The sequence below is a fragment of the Talpa europaea genome (assembly GCF_964194135.1).
Source record: "Talpa europaea genome assembly, chromosome: 11".
In the NCBI taxonomy this organism is placed as follows: domain Eukaryota; kingdom Metazoa; phylum Chordata; class Mammalia; order Eulipotyphla; family Talpidae; genus Talpa; species Talpa europaea.
The window spans coordinates 9742566-9758499 of NC_140078.1; the positions used below are offsets into that span (position 1 = coordinate 9742566).

At 47.9% G+C, this 15934-nt stretch overlaps 1 protein-coding gene across 1 annotated transcript; it reads right to left on the minus strand.

Moving 5' to 3' along the window:
- Positions 1 to 1623: 1623 nt before the first annotated feature.
- Positions 1624 to 15794, minus strand: ZSWIM3 (zinc finger SWIM-type containing 3; the record flags this gene model as incomplete). Its single annotated transcript, XM_084246616.1, has 2 exons — positions 1624 to 3553; positions 15640 to 15794. The coding sequence occupies 2 exons, from the start codon at positions 15792 to 15794 to the stop codon at positions 1624 to 1626; spliced, it is 2085 nt and encodes a 694-aa protein (XP_084102742.1).
- Between the last annotated feature and the right edge of the window lie 140 nt (positions 15795 to 15934).

The following is a 15934-nucleotide window of genomic DNA, read 5'->3' on the forward strand; positions in this document are numbered from 1 at the left end:
CCGGGTGGCCGGCTGGAAGCCTGTTACTATGGAAACGCCCTCAGATAAGGAAAATGAAAATAAACAGCAGTCGTTGTACGGATTTTTTCCTCCTTTTCTGATGGGATTCCAAGACCGAGGGGGCAGGGAGGGGGCTGCGGCGGAAAAGGTCGCTGCTAGCAGCCGTGGCGCGGCCTCAGCATCACGGGGACACTAGGGCCCAGGTCTCCAGCCAGGGATCAAGTACCCAGCCTTTGGAAGAAACCCATTATCTGTCGAGACAGCTGAACGCTGTGTTGCCCAGCTCAACTTCCAGCATTTTATGTAAGAAAGAGATGCAGAACGGTGCTGCGATTTGGTCAAGGTCAAGGGAAACCCAGACGGCCTTCCTTCCACCTCCCTTCCCCTGGAGATGGCAGCTTGGCAAGTCGGGTGGCTACCAGGCTCTAGGCCATTAAGGTCACAAACCAGTATCAACAAAACTCAGTGCTGGTAGTTAAAACTGTAAGGAAATGTTTCTATAAATCCATAAGGGAAACTGGGATTAAAACAGGCCGATGCTAAATTTTGCAGAGGAGGAGACAGGTCAAAGAAATTAGGGACCTGGGCCTCCCCGGTGGCGCAGCGGTTGAGCGCTGGGTTGCGAAGCTGCCTGCAGCCTCTGCGGCGCCGGTTCGATCCCCGGCTGCTCCTCGGCCACCGGAGGAGGGTCCCGCATGGCGCGCAGACCTCTCCTGCCGCCCGCTGCTCCCCTCAGCAGTGTACTTCGGTCCTTCTGCCTGCTCTGCTCCCCGCTCTGGCTCTGGTGAATTCTCTCACCCTCCCGTGCTTCTGACTGTACCCCGTGCTTCTATAAATAAATAAAATAAATAAAAATAAATCTTAAAAAAAAAAAAAAATTAGGGACCTGTGGACAGTGCCCTAGCAGGCTGCAGACAGCTGCATGTAGGATGCAGTTCCTCCCACCCCCTAGTCTATTTGACCTCCTCCTGCTAGAACAAGGCAGCCTGAAATCAACATTGAAAGCTGGGCAGGCAGGAAGAGGAAGTGATGGATTGCCAAGTTTTTAAATTTGAGGCATATGTTCTACTTGGCTCCTTCTTAGGAACCCCCATTGATTCCTTCTTTGGTGAAGCAGCACATATTTCCCCTACTTATTTGATTTTGTTAAAAAACAAATAACCCTTTATTTAATACAAATAAAAAGGTACAAATAACAGATCTTTGTGAAGAGCAGCAACAGCCAAGGATCACCCTCTTTCCCTTTGTCCCTGAAAACAGACCCTTTTACCAAGTCCATTTTGTCTCACCCTATCCTGGTGCAGGGGTTCATCTCTGTGAGGTGAACAAGATCTGATCTCAGAGGTCAGGGAAGAAAGGGATGACCTTTTAGCGTGGAGATAACTTTGGCCTTGAACAATGAACGAGGCTCCCAAGGGATGCCAAAGGTAGGGCAGAAAAGGGGTGGATGCAGAGTGCTGTCACAGGGTCGGGTTCTTCTTTTTCTTAGGGTAGTAACAGTCCCAGCCCTGCCTAGGAAGACTCAGGCTAAAACGCTGACCCCTAGCACATCCTGTCCACTTTGAGCTCTCAGGCTTCCAAGGAGGGTTTGTGGTCCAACATGCCAGCACAAGTGCTTCCCTCTCAAATAATGGCCCCAGCAGGGAGCTGTCCCTCTCCTTCCTCCTGTTTTCCCCAGAGGAAAGGGAGGCGGCCCACATCCTTGAAGTCCCCTGGCTGCTGAATGGGCTCAGGCGGCTGGCAGGGGTCGGCCCAGATGTCCACGATCTTGCGCAGGGTAGAGCAGCGCTCCTCCAGCTCCGGCCCCTCACTCTGCATTAGCAGGTTTGCTAGCTCCCTGCTTAGGTCCAGAATCATGTCGTTCCGTCCTTGCCTCCCAAGCTGGCCTGTGTTTGGGACCACAACAGGTTCCCTGAGCTCCCCACTGGGCCCAAGGAGGTGCTGGTACCTCTTCTGCCACCGGCGACACACCATGGCTTCACCCACAGGCTTCTGGCTGGTGTGCAGCAGGGCCAAAATGTGCCGGCACGGCAGATGGTACCACTGTTGAAAAGAACAGCTGCAGCTGCAGCCGTCTTTGCTAACCTGCTGAGAGTCCTCTAGCAGCTGGATGTCCACAGAAGAGCCAGCCATGTCCACCAGGTGGGTAGAGTTCTGTACAACCTCCCATTCATTATGGCACAGCTTATAGGCCAATTCAGAGCCACTCTTGTGCAAGGTGTCCAGCATGCCACCCTGGCAGGGCTGCGCCTGTGGCGGCTGCTGCAAATGCACCTGCTGTGGGTCTGGCTTTGTCTCTTCCTCAGGGAGCCTGGCGAGGCTTCCTCCACAGATCCCGAAAGCCTTCTTGGACTTTGGTGGCATGCTGGCTGGCCGGGTTCTCTTCAACTTGGGAGGCGCTGTGGGCAAGTTCTTCAAGCCTTTGGTGTTAAAGGAGTCAACGTAGTCGACAAAGCGGAGGATGCAGTCCATCAGCGACTGCTGCTCGCGAAAGAGGCTGGATACCTTGCTGGTGACGACATCCAGGCTGTCCATGTAGGTGTTACAGGCATGCAGGCCCTTCCTGACATGCATGTACCACAGCAGTTCACAGGAGAACCAGTGGGCCTGCAGGAACCCGAAGAGCTCCTCATCTAGTAGGGCTCGGGACATCTGACAGAGGTTTTGTAGGTTGCTGTCAGAAGTGACAAACACCGCCTCCCGCAGGGCTTCCTTCATGAGTCTTTTAAAGGATGGATTTGCTGAGCTACGATGCAACTTCTTCTCCAAGAGTCGGGTCGTATGGTAGATGGAAAGGAGGATGCGGGCGGCAGGGAAGAGCTCCTGCAGGATGGCTCGATGAGGGAAGGATGGGTCCACAAAGACCACCTTGACCTTGGGCCAATCTGCATTGAACTCCATGAAAATACTCAGCATCTTGGCCACAGATGTGGCCGTCTCGGCCTTGAGCACAGCAAAGTGGACCACTCGACTCTCCCGTTCCTTGTTCTCCACCAAGAAAGCATAGAGGAGGTGGCCCTGGGCATTCTCCACCCGGTGCAGCAAGAGATTCTCTGGGAAGCGGATGAACAGGTCACTCATCTTGCTGCTCTGGAAGCTGAGCCGGTCCAGGTCTTGGCTGTTGCCTACACTGAGGGAGGCCATGGAGCCCTCGTCCACCTTAAGGAAGTTCTTCATCACCTTTGCTATCTTGGCCAGGTCAGAAGGCGTGATGCCCTCCTGTTCTGGCTTCGCGGAAGCGTGGACCTTATCTAAGCAAAATGATGGTTCAACTGGGGGCTTCTCAGCTGAGTCAAGGTCTTTCTGGATGGTGGGCTGCGCAGGCTGGGGTTTCTGCAGGCACACTGACTTCTGAGACTTGCCAGTGGTGTTTCCCGCAGAACTTGCAGTTCTGGAATCAACATGTATGTGCTGGGTGTTGAGTTCACTGACAAACAGTCTGTCTAGTTTCTCATTGTACCGCAGGAGCAGGTACGCTGGGCACATGTCTGCCTCTGACGTCCTCTTCCTGTTTGACTGGCTCCGAATACAGACAAATTTCACTTGCACATATCTAGGGAAGGTAGAGGGGACAATGAGAAAGGCGACAACCACCCCCTTTCTCTTACAAGACAAGCTCCTGCAGGGACTTACAGCGGCTGATATTTGTCCTGGAGACCACAGTGTAGTATAGGATGTAGGGAAGGAAGATTTATATTCACTTTCCAGCCTCAAAAGTCTTCAGCAGGGGCCTCCCTGGTGGCGCAGGGGTTAAAGACAGCACTATCAAGCTATCGCCAGCCACTGCAGCATGAGTTCGATCCCCGGCCAGGGAGCTGACCCACATGACACAGCAGACCTCTCCTGTCTTACCCGCGGCTCCCCTCAGCAGTGTATTTCAGTCAGTCTGCCTGTTCTGTTCCCCGCTCTGTCTCTGGTGACTCCTCTCACCCCCCACACTTCTGGCCTGTACTCCAGCTCTTGTATGCATTAAAAAAAAATAATAATCTTAAAAAAAAAAAAAAAGTCCTCAGAACTTTAAGACCCCCCCCAACTCCAACACCCCTCGTTCTCATCTGTGGCACTTCTAAGCCCCAACTCCTTTCGTTCTCTCTCTAGCGCCCACCTGTAGCTGTCAACAGTTCAATCCAAGGTGACAGACAAGGGGACAGTGACAAGAAGCAGCAGAGTCCCCAACACCAGAGTCCCCTTCATTCTGCCTTGGGGACCCACCCTTGTCTCCTCCTCCTCCAGCAAAGAAAAACGCCCCTCAAAAGTTAGGGGATGTCTGAAGTGGGGGTGTCTTTGGTGTCTCTAAAAGGAAAGATTTCTGCTCATCGTTCAATTAAAAATGTCTACATCCTAAAAATTTAAGAAGCCCCAGGCTGGATGATCTTTAGGGTCCCTGCTAGCTTTGCCATTCCAGGCTGACAGTAGTGATTCAAGAGATACCTGCGCCCTTTTCTCTCCCTTTCCATATTCAACCCAACATGTAGGCCCAAATCAGGTGCTACCTTCTCCAGGAAGCCTTCTATGCCCTCGAGGCACAGTAGTTGCTTCTTCCTCTGAATTTTAGCACTGATAAAAGGCTTAGGATTCTCTGCATGCTGGAGGCTGCCTGCCTGACCAGAAGCTATTTGACCTTGTGCAAGTCACTTCACCTCTGTGCCCAGTTTCCTCATAAAATGAGACTACCTTATCAGGGCTGTTGTGAGGATTAAATAAAGCACAGGCATAACATTTAGCCCAGAGCTGGTTCAGTCTCATTAACAAATAAGTCAGTGACTGTCACTGCAACTCCTCTGCCTGGTGACATTCTCCTGGGTGTTGAGGCAGTGCCTTTCCAACTGGAATGGGCTGTCTTCAGGTGGCAGGACTGGGTTCTTCCCCACTGTATTCCAAGCACCTAACAATGCTATTCCTTCAGCAGATGCTTATCAAAGACACTAGATGAATGACTTCAGGTAAGCTGGTCCCAGCCCAGCACCTTCAGGGAGTATCCCAGCCCAAAGACCAGGGGAGGGGGGAATTCCAGCTCTTGGCATGAAATGACACAGCCTGGATATATCACCAGCCTTCTTCCAAACACTAACCAGCTGGTCCTGTTTGCCCACCTGTGGGGCAAGCTTAGAGAAACAGGATATGTCACGGCTGCAATAACAGGGTGGAGGGGCCCAGGACTGAAAAGGCCTATACCTGCTGTGTGTGCAATGCCAGCTCTATCTAGCTCAGGATCGGGAAGGGACTGGAGAAGCCCAGTAGATACAGGGCAAGGCCTGCAATGGATGACTGCGGTGTAGCTTCTGTCTATCTTGCCAGCCTTTCCCACCCCCTCAGCATCATCTTTTTTGTCTGCCCTAGAAAGAAAACCGCCTACACCTTCTTGTTCACTATGCTGTGTCTACTTCTATGCCTCTGCTCAGGTTTGACTCTGTCTGGAAAGCATTTCCCACCTTGCTTACCCTTCAGGACTACGTGCATGGTGACCCTGGGGAAGGGAAGCCTTCCCCAAGCCCTTAGATCTGGTCCTACCCTTACGCTAGCTCAATGTCACTGCATAGCTTTTGCTAATCAGAGAATAGTGACCTTGTGCGTGCAGGGTCAAGCTGTCGCCTGGCTGTCAAGCTCCTCCAAAGAAAGGTATGGAGAGTACCAAGCACAGCTCTTTCTTCCTTTCCTGGTTCCATGAATGACTGCACCTCCTAGGGTGGAAAACTTGGCATTCTTTTGCTTGCTTCTTCTCCACGCCTATATCCCAATGTGTTAACAAGTCTTCTCGATGTCTTCACCACATGCTTTAAAGATTATTATATGCCAGGCTACATTAAGCTCCTGCTATGCATCATTTTATGCTAGGAAAAGGGTTCTCCAATCAGCCACATTTTACAAGAGGGAGAAACAGGTTTGCAGAGGTTCTCAAGGATGAGAATCTGGGATTTAATCCTCCAGCGAAAAACTGCGTAGCTGGGATTTGAACTAAACCTGCTTGGCTTCCATCTGTATAGTTAACCATTATGCTGCCTGTAAGACATTTCTCCCTTCTCTTGAATTCTCATTTTTACCCTCCTCAGTTTGACCTCTGTCACTTTGATCAGGTTCAATAACTTCCTTCAAGGCCTCTACACACACTGCGTGGGATGACACATTTCAACCTTAATGGGTAGAGGTTGAAGCTTGTTATTTTTTCCCTCCTCCTCTACTCTATTTTATTGAGACATAGCTTACATACGTGTGAAGTACACAAAAATCTTTTGTAAGAATTCTTTGAGCACTGTTTTTTTTTTTTTTTTAAAGATTTATTTATACAAGAACCGGGGTACAGGCCAGATACGTGGGAGGGTGAGAAGATTCACCAGAGACAGAACAGGGAACAGAAGAGGCAGACTGACGAAATACACTGCTGAGGGGAGCAGCGGGCGAGACAGGAGAGGTCTGCTGCGCCATGTGGGATTCTCGCCAGCCAGCCAGGATCGAACCCGCGCGGTAGAGGCTGCGGACAGCTTCACAGTGCAGTGCTCAACCACCTGTGCCACCACGAAGGCCCTGTTGTTGTTTTTTAATCTGTATTTATTTCTGTCTCTGGGAAAAACATATACACCTTCAAGACAGGGATCTGGTTTTACACTTTTTCTGAATCTCCCTTTGGCTTTAATCTCAGAGTGCTCAACCACCGCCTGCAGGAAGGGAGTCAGGCGATCTTGCTTCCTTCCCATGGGCTCTGCAGTGTTTGGTTTGCCTTTCTGGACCATCTGCCAGCATAATGCCGGAGGCTGGCGCCACACCCGGCACATGCGAGGTGATCTATGCGCACAGCCTGAATAACACTGAGTGTCTGTGTGGCACCGACAGCTCTGCCAGTAATGTGAGCAGCCCACTAGGAAGACCATTGGGAGAGCTGGCAGATGATTTGGCTCTAGTCCTGGCACTAGTACTAACTGTGGCTTTGGACAAGTCCTTTGTTTAATTTCCAACATTTACTAAGTCCTACAATGAGCCAAATGCTACACTGGTTGTTCAGAGGCTACAGAGACAAATTAGGCCATCTCTACTTTCAAAGTCTAGTGAGCAGAGCGTTTATTATATAGACAGTCAACACTCAGTGAATGGTTAAAGAGAGATGGGCCTCCCCTGCTGGTGCAAGCAGTTGAGCGCCGCGCTATGAAGCTATCCGCAGCCTCTGCAGTGTCGGTTCGATCCCGGCCGGCTGGCGAGGGTCCCACATGGCACAGCAGACCTCTCCTGTCGCGCCTGCTGCTCCCCTCAACAGTGTATTTTTTTTTTAATTAAAAAAATAAATAAAATAAAGAGAGAGACAACTTGTAATGGGATAAAGAGTGACTCTGTGGGGACTGGTACAAATTAATTAAGGTTTTTAACCAGTTTTATATGAGTCTGGTTGTGTTTGAATTGCACCTTAAACAATGAAGATGATTTTTATAGGTGGAGTGAAGCACCTATAATAATTTAGACAATTAGACTTGAGATAGAAACAAGACTCCAGAGTCAGAAAGTAGAAGTTTAGGGGCCTCCCTGGTGGTGCAAGAGGTTAAGATGCAACCTATGAAGCTATCTGCAGCCACTGCAGCTCGAGTTCGATCCCCGACCAGATAGCTACTCACATGGCATAGCAGACCTCTCCTGGCTCGCTCACTGCTCCCCTCAGCAGTGTATTTCAGTCAGTCTGCCTGCTCTGTTCGCCTTTCTGTCTTTGGTAAATCCTCTCACCCCCCACACCTCTGGCCTGTACCCCAGTTCTTGTATGCATAAATAAGTCAATCTTTGGGGAAAAAAAAGAAAGTGGGAGTTTAAATTCCAGCTCTAGCCGGGCGTGGTGGCGCGCGCCTGTAGTCCCAGCTACTCGGGAGGCAGAGGCAGGAGGATCGCTTGAGTCCAGGAGTTCTGGGCTGCAGTGCGCTATGCCGATCGGGTGTCCGCACTAAGTTCGGCATCAATATGGTGACCTCCCGGGAGCGGGGGACCACCAGGTTGCCTAAGGAGGGGTGAACCGGCCCAGGTCGGAAACGGAGCAGGTCAAAACTCCCGTGCTGATCAGTAGTGGGATCGCGCCTGTGAATAGCCACTGCACTCCAGCCTGGGCAACATAGCGAGACCCTGACTCGAAAAAAAAAAATAAAAAAAAAATAAATAAATAAATTCCAGCTCTATCACTTAGTAGCTGTGTGAACCTGGACAAGTTACACCTCCTCTAAACCTCCTTTTCCTGATCTATAAATACGGAACTAAGAGTAAGGGTCTAAGAATAATCAATACCACTAGAAGCAACTTCATTTGAAAGGCTGTGACAGGATCTGTTGATTGCCAAGCCAACATCCCTTAGTCTTCCCTAGAAGAGGTCGATATTATGCAGGCTGCCATTCCTCCCCCACACAGCTAAGTCTCCGGCCTAGTCTAAGCCAATTACCATAATCTCTTTAGGAATGGGCATGGAAGCTGGCCCAGTTCTGGTCAGAGAAACCTGATAGGAAATCTGTAGCAAACTAGGGAAGGCTTTTTCTACTAGATGTGACCCCCACATTTGTGCCACGTGGGAGCCACTCTGAGGGCAGAGCTAGGACCTGAGAAAGGCAGAGTGGGAAGGTGAAAAACTCCTGGGCAATGGAAACATTCGTCCTCCTAAAAGGATCGCTTCTGGGACTCGAAGTAATAGGCCACTTGAGTCAGGGTTTTTAGTTAATTTGAGCCCCAAATATCCTCAGAAACAAGACTGATAGTAAACAGTGGGCAAAAAGAGTTGTGTAATTTGATCCTAAAAAATGAAATTATAAGGTTACTGTTATACTTAGCAAAATGTAGGCTGCAAAGGCAGCCATATACCGATTCTTAGAGTAATCAAATGACTTAAAGTATCATGTTGCTTGTTTCCTGACATGTTATTACCATCACTGTGATACTCCCTTTCATGTCTCACTATTTCAATATGTAAAGTCAGTTTTACTAAAATAATCCTGGGCTTTCCAAGTTTCCCAAGGACCTAATTTAATTCCTTGCTATACAAATCCTTTGTTTTCAACTTCCCATCCTATCGTCCTCCTTTTTGATTTCCCCTTTCCATTTGTCAGCTGGTATAAGGCTGAGGGCGATGGAAGGGATTCGCTAATCATTACTTTTGGGAATTTCACCAAGTCCTGCAGCTCTTGGGAGAGGTGTGATTGCAGTGTCAATCAGTTTTATTTGCATTGTATTATCCTGATGCTTACCACATCTACTCATTAGCCAGAAACTGACTGCCAAATATGTTGATGGGACTGGTAAGGATAATCAGGAAGGAATGATTAAAGAGTGACTAATTTTTAAAGCGGCTAGTTTATTAGCAAGATTTTTGTGTTACGACTTTTGCTTTCCTAAACAGTCTGTGACTATGGATATGAGGAAAATGAAAACTCACATAACAAGGCGTAATGGGGATAAACAAGACAACGCCTGTGAAGTTCTTTAGCAGGGTGTCTGGAATGTGTTTCCAAAAAGTGTTCAAGGAAGGTAGCTGCTAATTGAACAGCAATGGAGAGACATCAGAATACTTCACGAATTGTTTGAAGAATGTCAACCCCCCAAAAAAGCCTAATAGAAAGAAAAACTCAGCAGCTATATATATATATATAAATACGAGAAGAGAAAACTCAGCAGCCATATATATAAAACCATATGAGAAGAAAAAACTCAGCATAAAACCATAGACTCTGTCGACTGGGACTTCTGATCATTTCCTGTAACTGCCACAACCCATTTCTTTGGACATTCTTATCACCGCTTTCTCTCACATACTAAGGTTACAGCTTTGGCAAATATTATCTGGTCCTATGTTTTAGCAATTACCTGTACTTTCTTATTTAATCTTCACCACATTCTCACTTTACAGAGGACAAAACTGTCACTTGGGTTCAAATTTTTCCCCAAGTTCAAGGTCCGTCTTTCTGACTCCAGCTCTCACTTTTAACCATTGTGCCAGCTTTTCCGGAACTTCAAGAAAACACAAACCACATGGAAAGCTACCATAGCCACCTGTATAACATCTGCATTATTATTTTCCAAATGGATTTCTTCAAATCAGCTCACTTAGCTTATTAATAAGGCTCTTTATATCTAGATAGTAATATACTTACTACTAAAATCACCTATCTGACCACCAACAGCATGCATATATGGTTGTGGAAAACAAGGTACTCTGCTAAACTGTCTCCTAAAAATATTCTTTCCACCCTCCTTCCAGGTGCCCAAGAGCAGTTCTCATCCTACACAACCTCGGGTCACTCCAATGGGCCAACAGTGTGCTCTGTGCAGAGCCAACATACAATATATGATCCAAGAGGACCCTTCACAAGGTCCCCAACAAGCAGTCAGCCCTTTGCTGCTAAAGGTGTAGCTGCTCATGAGCTGCTTGCTCAGCCCACTATTATAGTCAAGGGTAGGGATCACAACTTACTCATCTTTGTACCCAGCTCAATGCTGGGGGGTAAATATTTAACCTTTTACTAGAAGTTTGTTGAATGAATAAACAAACAGGAGGCATTAGAAAACTGCTGTAACCCAGCGGTTAAGTAGGGCAGTTAAGCGCTCTGGCAAGGACAGAAGGTCTGATCTTCAGGCTGTAACCCCTGAGCGCTTCCTTAATGATGGGGTTATGTTCTGAGAAATGCATAGTCGGCAACTTCGTCATTATGGGAGCATCAGAGCGTAGACAATTCCACAAACCTAGACTGCACCGCCTACTATGCACTTAGGCCATATGGGATAGCCTGTTGGGACCACTGTCCTGCACATGGTCTGTCACTGACGAAACCTTCATAAGCGACGCTTGAGTGTAGATTGACAAATCTTACCCTGTTCCAACTTGCTCTTCCTTTCTGACACTTCCTCTTATTTTGGCTGTAACTGCACCAAATTTAGACTTCCCTGGTTCACATCAGGTAATTTTGTGGCTGAGGATGCATTATGTTATGGGCCATCTTATTATTTATCTTTGCCAAGTCTTGACTATCTTAGGGGCTGAGACAGCTCCCTTTACTCTGTCTACCACCCTCGAGCATGTGGAACTCAGAAAACAGATTTCAAAGAGCAAGAAACTCAGAACCTTAACGGAAAGCAGAGAGGTAGAAACTATTAGTCTTCTCTCAACATTGAACCTCTCCTGGCTCTGTTTCCCCATCTGCATAATAATAAGTAGTCAATATTTATGGAATATTCTATGTACTAAAAAACAGAACATTTTTCAGCAGCTCCTGTCTTTTAAGACTGCTTGCCTGTGTCTGTGCAGGCGTCTCTCTTTCCTTTTTCCCTTTCCTCAATAAACTTAATGTGTGCTGGTTAATAGGGAAAAAAAAAAAGAAAATAGAATATTTTCTATTTGTCAGTATTAATGCATTTCATGGAAGACCAAAACCAACCTCTGACAGGTCATTCAGAGGACCAGGTCCAACAAGGAAGGTGTCAGATGGCTGCTTTCTAGTCAAGAGCCTGTACTGGTTGCAAGTGTCAACGAGCATTCACACCCCAACATTCACACCCCAACTCCCCCTCTCCCGCACACACAGTTGAAGGCTCCCAGTCACTCCCCACCCAGCACCCTAGACTATCTTTGGAGCTTTTCTACTATTTTAAAGAAAAAAATTAATTCTTTCTATTATTATAGTTTAATGTTTATCTCCCTGGCTAGAAGGGAGGCTCCAAGAGGGCAGGGACCCAATTTACTGTTCAACATTGTATTTCTAGACACTCATGGAGTTTCCAGTAAACAATGACTAATAACTACCCCTTAAAATGGAATTAGTGATGTGGAAAATCTCTAAAAATCACTGATAATGGAGAAAACCAAAGTGCAGGAAGATGTGCGCATGGCAGTGTGCAGACCCTGGTGGTGACGAGAAGCTCACAGGCACGTACAAGGACACTTGTTCAGGCTCGGTGGGTGTCAGGAATTTACCAGTGGCCGCCTCTGAATCAACACAGTGGAAAGGACACTGGCTTTTAGACCCTTTTATATAGTTTGAAATTAAATGTTCAATTAAATGGCTGTATTAACCACTCAAAAACAACTTTGTTTTTAGAACTGTTCAACTTTCAAAAACAAAAATAAGATTGGGGCCTCCCCTGTGGCGCAAGGGGTTAAGTCTCAGCACTATGAAGCTATCCGCAGCCACTGCAGGATTAATTCAATCTCTGGCCAGGAAGCTGACACATATGGCGCAGCAGAGCTCTCTGTCTCGCCCGCTGCTCCCCTCAGCAGTGTATTTCAGTCAGTCTGCCTGTTCTGCTTCCCACTCTGTCTCTGGTGAATCCTCTCACCCTCCACACCTCTGGCCTGTACCCCGGCTCTTGTATGCATAAATTAATAAATTAAAAAATAAATAAATGAGAACAGCACCAACTTTCTGATCTGTTCCCCGAGTCCCCCCAGTCTTCCTTCCCGTTGCTCTAGCGTAAACCTTCCTCGTAGCTCAGCAAGACTCCTCGTTGCCTTTTAAGCACATCATGTTAACATCTGCACTGATATCACTTCTCCCTTCAGGACATCAATCCTCCTGTGGTGGGCAGAATGGTGCCCCTAAATGTCCACTTCCTAATACCCAGTGCCTGTGAATGTTAGGTGACACGGCAAAGGGAAATTCAGATTGCAGATGGAATAAAGGTTGCTAGGTAGCTGACTTTTTAAAGGGAAATTATTCTAGATTATCAGGGTGGGCCAAATGTAATCAGAGGTACTTAAAAATGGAAGAGGCAGGCAGGAGAATGGTGCCAAGGCTGGCAATGGGACCACAGCAGCGACGCCAGCATGCTATTAGGGTTCATCCAGTCACTGCGGGCTCTGAAGATGGAAGGGGGCCATGAGTCTGGAAGTGGGGGAGCTGGACAAGAAATGGATTCTGCTCTAGACACTCCAGAAAGAGATGCAGTCCTGGCCACACAGCTATTTGGACCCAGCAAAATGTATGACTGCTATCCTACTGAACTGTCAGATAATAAAATTGTGTTGTTTAAACCACCACATTTGTGATCATTTGTTAAAACAGTACAGCAAATAAAAACGAATAACCTCCTGACACCTCCCATGTTCTGGGACACAGCTCTCTTTCTCGCCCTTTCTCTCTCTTCTCCAATTCATCAGGATTTTTCTCTGAGGTCTTGCCTTCTATGGGCCAAGCTCCTGTGCAGGATCCTGTGGGATGGGCTACCTGAAGGGTGTTTATTGAGGTGCCAATTGTGAAGTGTTTGAGCTTGCTCTTTCGAGCTAAGCACTAAGCTAAACACAAATCAAAAAAAGGTAAACCAGAATCCTTTCCTGGAAGAGTGCATTCAAAACCAGGGAACCCTCTGCATGCTCTATTCCAGAGCATTAAAATGCTAAGAGCTGTAAAAGATGCTGGCAGACAAGAGGAGTATCTCTCCTCATCTTAAGGGTGTTAAGGACTTTGGAAATAAGGTAAGCCCTGAAGGGAGAGCAACAGTTTCTCCACCAATGGTCCAAAGACTTGAGATTACCCAAGACTATTTAATATTTATAAATACATAGCTTTTAGGGGAGCCTACAATACTGTTAATTCTTATATATCATAGCTTAGATTGGGTCTATAATGGACTTCTTTGAATGTTAAAACTGAATTTACACAAAAAATGTTAAATTGTATTGTATCCAGCAGACATGCACAGGAAGAGCAAGGGCTGTGGGCTTGGGAGGGGACTGAGTGTGAAGTTGACCTGATGGGGATGGAGCCCACCGTGCAGGATGGAGAGGCAGAGGGTCACAGGGACTGCAGAGCCAGATGATGGACCTGGACTTCATGACACGGGCCATGGGAAGCTACTGCACCTTATCTGACCCAGACTGTCAGCAGCTCCAGAGAAGAGCACTTGTGTAGTATCCTCATTGGTTGGACAGGCACTACAAGCATAGGATAAAAATCTGAACACCTCACAACAATAGCTAAAAATCCTTCAGGTAGACTGCAAGTGACTTCACCTCTAGCCACACATGGCACTGCACAGTATTTCTCAAATACGCCACCTTCTTTCACGTCTCTGTACATTTGCTCTGCACTTTCTTTTGCACAACAAACACCTTCTAGTCAAACTCCCCCAAGCAACTCGGTAATTAAGCAGCGAAGTCCTGCTGTAGCCTTCACAGCTATTCGTGGCCCAGTAGAGGCCACAGCTTCTGTTGCGAAGTCTTTCCCCAGGTCCCAGGCATTTGTCACCTCTGCACCTTTTAAGGCATTTATCACATACTGGTCAGTTTACTTGGGTCCAACACTATCCCATCTTAAGCAGTTTGAGGGTAGATCTGGGTACATATTCACCTTTGTGACCTAGCATAGCACTGGGCTTCAGAGTTGTGGAAAAAACATATATATCCTGCAGCCCAGACGTGGAGCTCTGGCCAAACATCTCACTCGGAGGTCTCAAACTCATATACTTTGAGGCTTGGAGCTGGCCCACATAATGTGTGATCAAACCTGAAATGATTTTCAATTCCACATAAGGCCTGGATATCCAACCCCTCTTGCCCCAAATTCTGACAACTCTTGATCTTCATTTTCACATGGCAGCCATCAGCTGGATGTAATTAGCTAGGACCTGATTTTGCCCAGCTTACATTTCTGCTGTTCCTGGCACAAAGACCTGGAGTGGGTTATCTCATCTTTCTTTTTCTTTTTTTTTTTTTTCTTTTTTTTTTTTTTTTTAAATAGAGGCATGTTTTATCTATCTATTTGTTCGTTTGTTTGTCCGTTTGTTTGTTTATGCATGCACTGGGTACAGTCAGAAGCGCGGGAGGGTGAGAGAACTCACCAGAGGCAGAGCGGGGAGCAGAGCAGGCAGAAGGACCGAAGCACACTGCTGAGGGGAGCAGCGGGCGGCAGGAGAGGTCTGCGCGCCATGTGGGACCCTCCTCCGGTGGCCGGGGAGCAGCCGGGGATCGAACCTGCGTCGCAGAGGCCACGGGCAGCTTCGCAACCCAGCGCCCAACCGCTGCGCCACCGGGGAGGCCCTCATCTTTCTTTTTCTTTTAGTAAAAGTTAAACTTCTTATCCAGGGCGGTTTCACCATAACCCTGAAGGTATTTATGTTCTCAACCCTTATTTTAGCTTCCAAGATGGTTTTGTTTTCTTATCTGCCAAATGGGAAAAATAACACTTATCTATAATTCTCAATGCAGCCCTGCAGATAAAACATGCACAGAATACAGACCACTGCCTGGGATGTGGAAAGTCTTTGGAAAAAATGGTGGTTAACCTCAGGAACTCAACAACCATTTACAAAATGAATGAATGAATGAATGAACGAACCAACCAACGATTGACCTGTTGTTGAGGAAGGAATTTCTCCCTAAGGTGGGTTTTGCTTTTTTAAAAAATCATTTGTGAAGGTTCTATTTTGTGTCTGGGCTACTGCAGGTGCTCAGAAAAAAAGGGACAAATTGTGGTTATCATGAATTCTAGAAAAGCTGAGCATGAAGGGGCCAGGGAAGGTGACGTGGGTGTTTCAAAAGCCATGCCCAAGCAGGTTTTGCTTCTTTTATCACTAGCGCTCCCCGAGTGCCTGCCGACTGTTTAGAGGCCAGGGCCCACGTGCTCCCCCGCCTCCTCCAGGCCGCCCTCCAGGGGCCGCCGGCCCCTGCCCCCCTGCGCCCCGCCCCTGCCCCGCCCTTACAGGATGTCCTCGCGGATGGAGGTGCCGTGGTTGAGGTTGTGGAAGCGGACGGAGACGCAGTCCCTGAGAATGAAGGAGCACCTGTTCTCCTTTTTGTAGGCGCTGAAGCACTCCTTGAAGTCCTCGTAGGTCTTGAAGCAGCTGCCCAGCTCCATGACCGCCCCCAGAGAAACACCAGGGGTCAGAGGTCACGCTGAGGGGGCGACCGGCTGGTGCGGGCGCAGGCTGGCTGAACGGTCGGCCCCAACTGGGCGGCCTGCTGCGGAGCTCTGGGGGAGCCCCCGGCCTCAGGCGG